General features: G+C 50.9%; 1 protein-coding gene across 1 annotated transcript in view; it reads right to left on the bottom strand.

Moving 5' to 3' along the window:
* The window catches only part of DCPS (decapping enzyme, scavenger), a 38,210-nt gene that overhangs the window by 8,390 nt on the left and 16,736 nt on the right, over positions 1 to 13,084 (bottom strand). Inside the window, exon 3 of the mRNA XM_032359308.1 lies at positions 4,014 to 4,159. Coding sequence (XP_032215199.1) covers positions 4,014 to 4,159 — 146 coding nt within the window. The remainder of the gene's footprint in view (positions 1 to 4,013; positions 4,160 to 13,084) is intronic.

Here is a 13,084-nt window from a genome sequence, read left to right as displayed (position 1 = left end):
CCCTCTTCCTGGGAGCGGGCTAGAAGCCAGCCAGCAGTGGCTTCCTCGGGCCACAAGGGGCCATGGCAATGCCCAGCCCAGCATGTGGAGACAACCACAGAGGCACTTCCTTTCCCACTGGAAGGCTCGCTGTGAATGTGCTGTAGGGAAAAAAAAAAAAAAAAGCCAGAACCTAACCCAAAGCACCTCAAAAGTAAAGACGAGGTAACAGGAGGAGAACACTCTGTGGAGAGCCCTGGAGCAGCCTCCCTGGGGCTGCTGCTTATCTCTTGCCCACAGGTAAGCCACCCCCGCTCAGACTGGAAAGCTGTGTGGTAGTCGATAGAAAACAAACTGGTTCTGGAGCCCACCAAAGCTTGGTTTCCTCTCCCACCTCCTCACTAACTAGCTGACACCTTGGGTAAGCGGCGTATTCTCTCTGAGCCTCAGTTTCCCCCTTTGAGGGGGCGAATGATACCTGTATGTCAGGGTGGAGTGGAGTGTACAGGACTGAGAGCACCCAGCACAGCATAGGCCCCGAAGAGCAGAGGCAGGTGCTGGGGAAGCTCCCACGTGAGGGACCGTCGGGCTGCAGGCCTGTGATGACAAGAATGGGCGCTCTGCTGGAGGCCACGCACCAAGAGAGGAGGCGAGCAAAGGTGAGGTGGTGGAGAGCAGCCTACCACGTGCCCGGGCCCAAGGGCCTCCCTGGGACTCCCACTCACATGCACTGGTGTCCCCATGTGGCAGGTTAAGGAAAACACAAACACGAGAAGTCCACCCAGTTCCAGCCGAGAGCATGGCCCCAGAGCCCACACTTCAGGCCATGTAGGGAAGGCCTCTGGGAGAGCAGGAGGGACGTGCATCCAGGTGAAGGCCCAAGCCAGCAGCCTGGATGAGGGGGAGGGGGGACACCAAGGAAGAGAATTCACACAAATCACAAGGTGGGGTGCATGTAATGGGCAGCGAGCCCATCAGAAAGCTAGCCCGGAAGACGCAGCCAGCCCTGGCTTCTGGAACACACCTGGCAGACTTCCTTGCAGTAGGTGACACTGGCAATTCCCCTCCCTGGGGATACCTCCCTCCCCATCCACTCTCCTCCTGCTGAGAGCTCACCCACCTGCTGGCCAGCCACTCTCCTGGCCATCTTTCCCCTGCCCAGAACCTCCAGCTGTCTCAGCTCTGCCCTAGCCCCAGCCCCGCACATGCACAGCAGCAGTGACCACACTGGTGCCCAGTGCCTGCTGGGATCCATGGCAGGTGTGTGGTGTGTGGCACCCCTCTCAGTCCCCACTGGAACCGCAGTCACATTTTCTAGACAAGGAGCTGGGTTCTCAGGTGCGGGGCACCCACACTTCTCAAAGATGGCAGAAGTGGAATCCACAGCCTGATGACTCACAGGACCGACGACAGGTTTAGCCTGATGGTCCCCAACGCCCGGGACCCGGACGTCCAATGGCATTGTTTGATGAGCTATAAGCACCTCAGAAGTGAGGAGCCAAATAGGGTAGTCGGCTAAGAGTGCAGGCGCCGGGGGATGCGGCCTGGCTATGAGTCCCATCTCCAAAGTGTCACTGAGAAGATTCGGTAAGGTGATGCACACCTCCCAGAATGATGGAACCGTCCCCACACCCAGGGAGTGCTCACAAGTCCCAAACTAAACTGTTTCCCACATGACCCTCTCCACCGTCCATGGCCCACCGCCCCGGCCCACGACCTATGCACGACCGCCCACACAGGACCTGGAACCACCCCAGACCCTTCACTTGCCTCTTGGAACCCGCCACCTTCCAGCCCTGCTTCTCAAATCCCCGCTGAAGCCTTCCGCCACTGCCGTGGCCTCAGTCCAGACCCACCTGAGCCCTCACAGCCTTCCTACTCCCACACTCACTAGACACCCCCACAAGTCTTAAATCTCATGGAATTCATATGCTGAAAACCTTTTAGGGGACCCTCAGTACCTATGGCAACTGTTCTGAAATCTGACGATCATTAGAAACAGAGATTTAAAAAAAAATACAGATTTCCCGGCTCCACTCCCTGAGCATTCTGACCTAGGAGATAGGGAGTAGGTCTCCATGCTCTGTATTTTAAAAACTCTCCGCAGGCAATCCTGATGAACTGCAAGGTCTGGGAGCTCCTGGTCTTCCGACTAGGTGCACCCGCCTGCTCCTGGCCCCTGCTCGCCTTCTCCTGTTGTCGCCTGCCCATCCCCTGAGCCTCTGTGCCTTTGCACTTCTCTTCCCTCTACTTGGAACGCCCTTCTCCAGTCTGTCCACCCAGCAAACTTCTGTTTGTCCCTGAAAACCCAACTGGACGACCCCTTCCTCTGGGAAGTCCCCGACTGTCTGAGCTAAGCAACTCCCTTTGTGTCACTACCAAACCTCACATACAAACCACCTGTGGGATAGTATCCCATTATTTACACTCAGACTCTGTATCTGTCACCCCTACAGGACTCTGGGGACATTACAAGTGTTTACCTTGGTGACCCTCCAAAGCCTAGCACATGGCCTGGGACATGCTCAATAAACGTAACGACTGTTGTCTAATGAGCCGAGTGCTTGTAAGCGTAACTAGAACTGGTCAAGAAAAAAACACACGAGTGCTTATGTCAAACAGAATTTGGCAGAGTAGTGGGGTTTTGTATTATTTTCCAAGACAACGAGACGGTGGTGTATAAGAAAGTACATATACCACTCACACAAACTTTAAGGGCTTCCTCCTTTGGATCCCATATTTGTGCAATCAGTGCCACAGAACACATATTCCAGGAGATCCCTCTAGGACCCTGGAGAGCAGCAGCTTAATCTAGGAAGACGGAGATCTAGCTCCTTTCCACTTAGAAGACAGAGAGAGCAAGTGCAGGGACTTAAAAAAAAAAAACAAAAAAAACAAAAAAACAAAAAAAACTGAGCCAGCTTGAGCCAGAGGAACTGGTGCAAATACAGCACAGGGGGGCCAGGGCTATCAGCCAATGGGGTCATCCCTGGGGGGAAAGAGGGCTGTCGGCACACAGGGCCTCCTGTACATCTGCCAACCATCTCCACCCTTGTTTTTCCCAAGCGCAACTGGCCTCCCTGGCAGGGCCCCCACAACCAGGGTCCCTGCCCTCCTTCTGGCCCAGGGGAAATGGCTCCGAGTGTCCTGCATGTGAGCGGCCACCATCGCTATGACCAGAATTGTGGGGAGAGGAGATGAGAAGTGCTCAAAGAGAACAAGGGGGAGTACAGACAGATAGAGACGGTGAGAGCCAGTGAGTGAGCAAGGCAACGCCTCATCCATCATATTTAATGCTGAGCATTCACTCGGGGCCAATTCCAGGCAGAGACTCTGGTTGGCACTGGGCCTTGACCCGAGGGGAAGCTGGGATCTCTGAGCTAAATGGCCTTGCGTCTGGTCTAGTCGCAGAAGACGCTGCCAAACCTCACATTAGCCCGAGAGAAGAGGTCTTGCCCTGAGCCACCAGGGCCGTCAGGACCCTGCCCTGTAGGGAGTGAACGCAAGGGGAACGAGCAAATGAAGTTTCTACTCTGGGCTTCGACTCCCAGAGGCAGAACTGGAAATAAAAGTCTTGACCGGGGTTAGGGGGCGACCCTGGCATTGGTCCTGACCCATTCACAGACCCAGGTGAGGGCAAAGCCCTTCTGGGATGGTATCAGTGCTTCTGGAAACACAGATTCTTCAAAGGCCTAGAGGCTGCTCTGAGAGGCCCACAGAGCCTCAGTGGCAGGCCCAAGACAGGGGTCAACTCCCTTCTCAGTGAAGCCTTCCCTGACCCTCCTGGATAAGAGTGAGTACCTCAGCCCAGAACTCCCTGTGCCCCTCAGTTTCTCCCGTCTCGTGCAGTTACTTCCGCATCTGCGTGCGGACCTCTGCACCGGGAAGGACACAGTTCCCCGGAGGGCAAGTTTTCCACAGTGCCCTCTGCCCGACCCCAAACCTGTGGGACAGTGCCGGCCCCTGAAAGAGCCAGGAGGGAGAGTGAATGGCCACAGGGAGCCCTCCATGTCTGCACCCCGTGGGCCAGTCACCTGGATGCTGAGGCTCTGGGACTCCAGGTGGGGTAAGGTGATGTTCCTGTAATCGCTTCCCGTCTCTCGGACCAGGCGGAGGTCCTGGCGCAGGTACTTCTGCAGGTGCTTCTCTGTGGCAGGGTAAACCACAGTTGTCTTCACGTCTGCAACGATAAACACAGCCCGGGGCTGCAAAGTGAGGTGCACTCTCTGCACAGGGGCCCACCACCGTCTGGTCCCCAGCACAAAGACCCCAACACAGAAGGGACCCTGACCCCGTCTCTGATTCCCTAATGAGAGGAGCCAAAGACGAAGAGGTTACGGTCAACCGGAATCCACCCGGAATCCACCTGGAATCCACCCGGCGCCTCATGTAGGTCAGCTCCTGCAGTGAATCACACTCAGCATCCAGGAGCCACAGGGTTTTTGCTGGTGGGACCCCTTGCCACCCTTCCCCCTCTGTTCTTGGCCTAAGGAATGAAAGCTTTTGGACACTTGTCACATAAGAAATTTCTTGGTATGTGGCGTTCTGGACCTGAAGCTGAAAATCTGACTTAAAGGTAAGTAGCCTCCCCTCCTGCAAAGCAGAGGGGCACAGCACAGTGGTTAAAGGCACGGACTCCAGAGCTGGACTACGTGCATTTGAGTCCTGGCTCCACCTGTTCCTGCCTCAGGACCCTAACCCCTGCCCAGTTATTTAACCTTTCCAAGCCCTGACTTCCCCATCTGTCAGTTGAGGATAATAATAGCTCCTATGTCCCAGAGTTGGGAGGATTAAACAAGTTAATACCTGAGAAGCACGGAGAACAATGTCTGACACAAAGTAAATACAATGTCAGTGCTGGTTATTTTTTTTTTTAAAGATTTTATTTATTTATTTGACAGAGAGAGAGATCACAAGTAGGCAGAGAGGCGGAGAGAGAGAGAGAGAGAGGAGGAAGCAGGCTCCCTGCTGAGCAGAGAGCCCGATTCGGGGCTCAATCCCAGAACCCTGGGATCATGACCCGAGCCAAAGGCAGAGGCTTAACCCACTGAGCCACCCAGGTGCCCCAGTGCTGGCTATTGTTAATCGGCCTGCCTCAACCGTGGCACCACTGCCATTTTGGCCCTGATACTTCTCTGTTAGAGGGGCTGTCTTGGGCATTGCAGGATGTTTAGCAGGACTGCAGGCTTCTAACAGGAGGTTAGTAAAACCCTCTTTCCAGCTGTGACAACCAAAAATGCCTCCAGACAGTGCCAAGTCTCCCCTGAGGGACAAAATTGCCCCTAGTTGAGACTTGCTGTTTTCATCAGCAGGAAATCTTGTAGTCTTCCCAAACAGACTCTAGGCTAGGGTCCCAGTCCAACACCACCTGGTTTGGGTTATATCCTTTCCCGATTTCTAATAACACCTGCTACAACTGTTATCATTTATATGTAGTGCTTCAATATGGATGTTAAGGGCAAGAAAGGAAAACGGTATTCTAAGGGAAACCCGAGGAAAGCCCAGTGGGCACATTTCAACACTCCAGAGAATTTCCACACTCACCTGCATACCTGCAGGTCCAGCTAAGAACTACCAACCTTTACTTTCGTACCTGGTCTAAGGATGTAGGTGACTTGAATCCCCATTTCACAGGAGTCAGGATTCACCGGTATCATGTGGCAGAGGTGACACGGGACCTGGGGTCACCTAACCCTAAAGCTGGTGCTCTCCCACCACCTGCCAACTGGCCCCATATTACTCCAACAGCCAGTGGAGAAGGCCTGACATGCTACACCAAGCATATGACTTCTGGTAAGGATCAAAGGTCCTGGTCCATCGGCTCTGGGGGGTACAAAGCAGCCCAGCACAAAGACACAGGCTCTGGACCTAAGCTGACATAATGTTCTCCCCTTCCTGACTGTGTGACCTTGGGCATAAAACCTCTCAGAGTCCCAGTTTTCTCATCTGTTAAAGAGTGGTCATAAAATCTGCCCCACAGAGTTGTCATCAACATTAAATAAAACATGTCATCTGGACCACTGGTGGCACTGTTGTCACCCCACTTCCTGGGCATCTCTGGATCTGATCCTGAAAGGGAGGCAGAGGCCTCCTCACAACCCTCTGGGCAGCAGCAAACAGATTCTCATTCCTCACTCCCAACACTCCCTAGGAGCCCTGCTAGTGGTCAAATACACCCAGATCTCAAGACAGAAGAGAATGCTACCAACAGACCGAATGGCATCCCCTTAACTCCTGCAGTGGGCTCTAGAGAAATCCCTTATCCAAGAGCAGCTTGGCAGAGAAGAGCAGCCTGGGTTCCAATCCGCACTTCGTAGCTACGTGACTGGGACATCGTTACGGGAAGTCAGCAAGCAGTGGATGGGAAGCCCTTAGAAAGTGTCCCCACAAAGAGAAGTGCTCTTCAGATGCTAGCTCTCCTTATTGTGTTTGCGGTTTCTCTGGTAGCCCGGGCTGGCAAAGCTGTGAGCGACGGCACTCCCTTGGTATGGGGGAGATGGCCGGGGACAAAGGCAGCGTGCACGCTGGAGAACGGCCTGCCCTGCCGGCCAAGAACACACCGCCCTGGGCTCCCGGCCTGGGGCTCCCTGGCTGTTCAAGATCAGAAAGCCGCTGGGCCTGTGAGCATGCCCCTGTCTGCCAAGGCTTGTCAAAGACTGCCCAGCCACCCAGGGTGCTGGGAAACAAGGGCCTCCCCCAGGCCAGCCCTCTCCTGCCTTCCCTCTCAGCGGCAGGGAAAACACAACAACGCAGTTTCCAACTGCTCACTTCCTGCCATCTTTCTTCCTTTTCTGAGGAACTCTGGCCTAGATGCCTAAGCCCCGTTGGTGGACTCTGAGCCCCTCAAAGCCAGTTTACCCCCTTGGCGTCCAGTCTCTGTCAGACCACCCCCAGAAGCCCAGGGCAGGGGCAGGCCGGCCTCACACACTAGCATCAGGGGTAAGGGCTGGCTTCCATGTCCCCTGAGGGGATGCCACTCCCTCAAACCTGGACCACTCCCCTGGCTTCCTATCATGGCCCACATAGCCCTCTCTCTAAGCTCACTGACCACCATCTCCCCCTTGAGTCTCTGCCAGAGCCACACAGACCTCCTTACAGTCCCACTAACACAGCCCACCTCTAGACCTCCAACCAGCTGCTCTCACTGCCAGGCAGGCCTCCTGACCTGAGACAATGGCAAAGCTCTCCAGAAGCCCAGCTTAAGAAGCTCCCTGTACCACACGGCTGCCTGTCTTGCTCGCCCACTTGCGTTTCCTCACTACCTGACAACAGAGTACGGATTTATTGTCTGATTCCCCCATTAGACTGTAGCTTCCAGGAGGGCAGGGGTTTCTCTCTGCCTTTAAAGTTTTTTAGGGCGGGGCGCCTGGGTGGCTCAGTGGGTTAAGCCGCTGCCTTCAGCTCAGGTCATGATCTCAGGGTCCTGGGATCGAGTCCCGCATCGGGCTCTCTGCTCAGCAGGGAGCCTGCTTCCTCCTTTCTCTCTGCCTGCCTCTCTGCCTACTTGTGATCTCTGTCTGTCAAATAAATAAATAATATCTTTAAAAAAAAAAAAAGTTTTTTAGGGGTACCTGGGTAGCTCAGTCAGTTAAGCACCTGGCTTTGGCTCAGGTCATGATCTCAGGGTCCTGGGATGGAGTCCTGCATTGGGCTCCGCGCTCAACGGGGTCTGCTTCTCCCTCTGCTCCCCACCCCTGCCAGTGAGCTCTCTCTCAAATAAATTAAAAAAAAAAAAAAAATCTTTTATTTATTTATTTTTTTGACAGAGAAAGACCATGAGAGAGGGAACACAAGCACGGGAAGAGGGAAAAGGAGAAGCAGGCTTCCCGCTGAACAGGGAGCCCATCGAGGGTCTCGATCCCAGGCCCCTGGGATCACGACCTGAGCGGAAAGCAGACGTTTCACGACTGAGCCACCCAGGCACCCAATTAAAAACAAAAAAAAAGTTCTAAAATCATTTTATCCCCAGCCCCCAGAATAGCACTTGGCCTACAGGAGATACTCAATAAACACTGAACAAGTGGAAAAATGAAACTGGCCTTCTAGACATCAACACCAGTAAGGGCAATTTTGAGCCAACGTTGAATAAAATCTCCTGGATAACAATCAGTATGTTTGCCAAAGAGTTTCTCACTGGCAGGCAAAAGCAAACACTGGTGTCTACCCAAATGCCAAGTCAAGGTGTTGACCTGCAAGGGAACCTCATGAGAATTCTGGTCAAGTGTCAATGCCCAAAAAATGCTCCAACCACCAGGTAAAAATATGTTGGGGAACAGGTGTCCATATGCAGTCTCAAAAATATCTCCCCAAACATTACTTATTAATGACAAAGGGACCAGGTGACCCGAGTTAACATAGCTCCGAATGGGACACACCGACTTCGAGTGCCTCTGGAGGGCTGTGCGGTGCTATTCTGGCCAAAATGCCTGGTCTGAATCTAATCAAGAGGGAGGGTCAGCCAGCCCCAATCCAGGGACATTCTATACAACAAGCAGCTTTACAACCCTTCAAAAGGGTTAAAGTCAGAGAAAACCAAGAAAGACAGAAGGACAGTGCTGGATTAAAGGATGCTATGGACTGGACTGGATCCTGGAGAAGGGAGGGGAGTTCTGCTGGAAAGATGGTATTGGAACAATTGGTAAAATTTAATAATGGTCTCGACATTACAAACCAGCCTTTAATGTAAAATTTCTGAAAACTGACCACTTCACTCTGGTTCCTAGGAAACACACACTGAAGCGCTTAGCAAGGAAGCGTATGACATCTGCCACTTACTTTTCTGTTATAACAGTATAACAAAATATTGCACGTGAAGAGAGAAAAGGCAAATGTGGCAAAATGCCAACAACAGGGCTTTTTTTTTTTTTTTTTTAATTTAAGATTTTATCTACGTATTTGTCAGAGGGAAAGAGCAAGGGAGCACAAGCAGGGGAACGGCAGGCTGAGGGAGAAGCAGGCTACCCGATGAGCAGGGAGCCCAATGTGGGGCTCGATCCCAGGGCCCTGAGATCATGACCTAAACTGAAGGCAGATGCTTCACCGACTGCTCAAGCGTTCCAACAATAGGGCTGTAGGGTTGAAAATATTTTTTTCAAAATAAAAAGTTAAAGCAAAAAAAAGGCGCTGATAGCCTTTGGATCCTCAGAGCTAACTGCCTTCACACACACCAGGCACTGTTCTAAGTCCTATGTGTATATTAACTCATTCACTCCCCACAACCAATGTGAGGTGGGTATTATGATGCCCATTTCACAAAGAATCTGTGGTGCCCTCGTTCCCACTGCTCCGTCTGGCTCAGGACCAGGCTTCGGCAGTGGTACTGTGATGCCAACCCCATGGGTCAGCAGATGAGGCTTGACGACCTTCCTGGTGCCCTCTGCCAACCTCCACTTAGCAAACTGACTTACAGAGGCCACCTGTCCAGGGTGAGCAGTTTTTCCCACCCAGTTTTTCCCTGTGGCTAGAGAAACAACAGGGAATGCAAAAAAGACCCCCAAAAAACAAAAACACAACCCCCCCAAAACAAAACACCTTGGAATAATGTCAAACCCCTCAAACACCCATCTCTCATAATAGTCACAATACAATATAGCTGACCCTCGAGCGACAGGGGTTTGAACTGCATGGGTTCACTTACACAAGATGTTTTTTGATGAAAATGCAATAGGGTACTGGCCTAATGTAAGTACATATTTGTTATGCTTCTCTTAATAACACTGTGTTTTCTAGCTTATTTCACTGTAAGAATACAGGAGGGGACGCATATGACATATAAAGTATGTTATCAACTGCTTGGGCCACTAGCAAGGCTTCTAGGCAACAGCAGGCTGTGTGGATTTTCACCTGCAAGAAGAGTTTAGTCTGGGGAGAGCAGGACGTTTGGGGGGAAGTTTTAGCGGGAGGAGTTTCAACTGCATGGCAGATCAGCACCCCAACCCCTGCATTGCTCAAGGGACAATTATACATTAAGAGGACTTCCCTGATATTCCTCATAAAGCCCTCTCGTGCTTTCAAGCTTTGTTTCTATTTATTTATTTATTTATTTATTTATTTTAAGATTTTATTTGTTTGACAGAGAGAAAGATCACAAGTAGGCAGAGAGGCAGGCAGAGAAAGAGGGGGAAGCAGGCTCCCTGCTGAGCAGAGAGCCCGAGGTGAGGCTCGATCCCAGGACCCTGAGATCATGACCTGAGCTGAAGGCAGCGGCTTAACCCACTGAGCCACCCAGGCGCCCCAAGCTTTGTTTTTATTTTTAATTCAAGGCAGGCTGGTGCATACGTTAGAGTCATGTGAAGTTTGGTTTTAAGTTTCCTTTTCCTCCCCACACACCACTTTCAATTCTTCCTGCCATTTCTTTGCTTTTGTACTCCTACAGTTCTAAATCACACATATTTTCCTTTGTTGTTCCCCCTTGACTTTTCACTTTTACTATCACTTATTAACTTCCCATTATGGAAGACAAGGGTTTAGCTTTTTACCGGCACCTGCACACATGCCTGCAGACCCCCGTCCCCCACCAACCCTGTCCTCACAGTACAACTACGTTACAATGGTGGATAAATCAGTATTCACTGTCAGCACCACTGGGACGACTGAAATGCAGTGCGCTGCTAAATACGATGACTATTTTTCCTTTTTAGCACAATTTTTGGTATATGGAGTGAGTAATTACTCTTTTATTTGCTCACTTTTCTGTAAACTTGTCATTAATTCACCCCTACATGCACTTCTTCTGTTTATATAAATTTCCTTTTAATGTTAAAACTCGGGAGGAACACAAGCACCGTACCCTCCTGGAGCCTCTGACTCACTCAGCAGGTGCTGCGCAGAGCTGTGCTCTGGGACCTCCGAGGCACTCCACTGTCGTAGGGGGTGCCTCCCCTACTTTGCTTCCTGAGTCCACCATCTGCCTTTCCTGTTTGTATCTTGATTATACTACAGCAGTGGTTCTCAAACTTCATGGTGCATCAGAACCACCTGACTAAGGACGTCTGTGGTGGGGCCCACCAGTGTGCCTTTTTAAAGCAGTTCCTGTGTGTAGCTGCTGCCACTAGTCCTGGTCCCAGGACCAGACATCATGGACAATGCTAAAACACAAAGTCAAGTTGCTGCCAGAGCTAGGGTACAAGGGAGATCCACTTAGAGACTTGGAACATCTGAGAGGGTCTTTATTCTACTGTCACATGTAATTAAGAGTTTGGCAAAAAGAATTCTATGGTGGAAAGCAACGACCCTCAAAATCTGAAAGCTCCATGATCTTCTAGATTGTGATGCTGCTGTTGAGAAGTGGGAGGTCATTCTGATCCACAGTCGTTTGTACTGACCTGTTTTTTTGTTGTCCTCAACGTCCCAATCATGCTAATGGGTCTTGGACTGGTGTCTACTCATCTCTTGAACTGGGTAACTGTTGAGGCCTTTCAATCTCAAAAATCATGTTCTTTTTTTTTTTTTTTTTTTTAAAGATTTTATTTATTTATTTGACAGACAGAGATCACAAGTAGGCAGAGAGGCAGGCAGAGAGAGAGAGAGAGGAGGAAGCAGGCTCTCCGCGGAGCGGACAGCCCGATGCGGGGCTCGATCCCAGGACCCTGGGATCATGACCTTTAACCCACTGAGCCACCCAGGCGCCCCTCAAAAATCATGTTTTTTAGTCCTGGGAAACAATTTTATTTCTTTGGTCGTTTTCTTCCCTACTTTCCTCCCTGTCTTTTTGGAACATCTATTGGGATATTCATCTTCCCCTTCCACTTTTCTTTTCTCTCCTGCTTTCTCCTGGCCGCTCTGCTTTTCAGTAAGTTTTCTTCAACTTCTCTTCTACTCAAGTTTTTGTTCTGGCTACATATATAATTTCTAAGAGCTGTTAAAAAGTTTCTCATTGGGGCGCCTGGGTGGCTCAGTGGGTTAAAGCCTCTGCCTTCAGCTTGGGTCATGATCCCAGGGTCCTGGGATTGAGCCCCACATCGGGCTCTCTGCTCAGCAGGGGGCCTGCTTCCTCCTCTCTCTCTCTGCCTGCCTCTGCCTACTTATGATCTCTGTCAAATAAAATAAATAAAATCTTTAAAAAAAAAGTTCCTCATTGAGGGCATCTTAAGCATTTGATAGATTATAATTTATGTTGGACATTAACAACAGTTTTTGCAAATTTCTTCTCCCTACATAGTTTTCATTTCTTCACAGTTGTTCTCTTTTTCTTCTTATCTTTATCAATGGACATTATTCAAGTCTGCTCACCCTTGCCTGTCCACTCACTCGTATCTGAGGGCAGAACACCACAAAGCTGATGGGAAGCTCTGCAGACATAGGTGTGTTCACCTGAAGCTTCATCTTAGGATGATCGGGCTGTGCTCTTGCACGACAGAACCCCCAAGACTCTGTCTTCCCGGTTGGGCTGGTCAGATTCTCTAAGCAGGACTCTCCCAGTTTCATCCATGGAGGCGTTAAGCCTGGCTGACAGCTGAGAGATGAGGAGGAGAAGCAGCTGGTGCACGAAAGGGGAGGGCACAGGATGATCTAACACTGCATATGTAAACTTCCACTTAACCTCTGAGCCCCTCCACCGCACCTATAACCTCTAGACCCTGTTTGACTTTCTCCAGAGGCTGGATCTCTGGAAGGAGCAGCTACCAGCCGTGTGAAGTGGGACAGGATATATGGGGCCTGCCGGCTCAGGTTTCCCTCCCGCACATCTGCTGGGTCAGTCACTCCTTCCCCTGTCATTTCCTAGCCTTGTCTCCTCTTCCTTCTCTAGCATAATTTTTTTGCAATGTAACTCCTTTAATGCCACTGTTAATGAGGGTTTGAGAGGAAGCAGATGGGCAAAACGCCCCCTTTTAACTGGAAGCCCACAGCCCTACCATTCTATCTCCCTTATAAGGATCTTAAAAAATTTATTATCGAGGGGCGCCTGGGTGGCTCAGTCAGTTAACCGTCTGCCTTCAGCTCAGGTCATGATCCCTGGGTCCTGGGATTGAGCCCCACATCAGGGGGATGAGCCCCTGCTCAGTGGGGAGCCTGCTTCTCTCTCTGCCTGCTGATCCCCCAGCTCATGTTCCCTTTCTCTCTCTCAAGCAGATAAATAAAAACTTAAAAAAAAAATAAAGAAAAA

This window comes from Mustela erminea, chromosome 9 (assembly GCF_009829155.1).
Source record: "Mustela erminea isolate mMusErm1 chromosome 9, mMusErm1.Pri, whole genome shotgun sequence".
Classification (NCBI taxonomy): Eukaryota; Metazoa; Chordata; class Mammalia; order Carnivora; family Mustelidae; genus Mustela; species Mustela erminea.
This window is presented reverse-complemented; position numbering and strand designations above follow the sequence as displayed.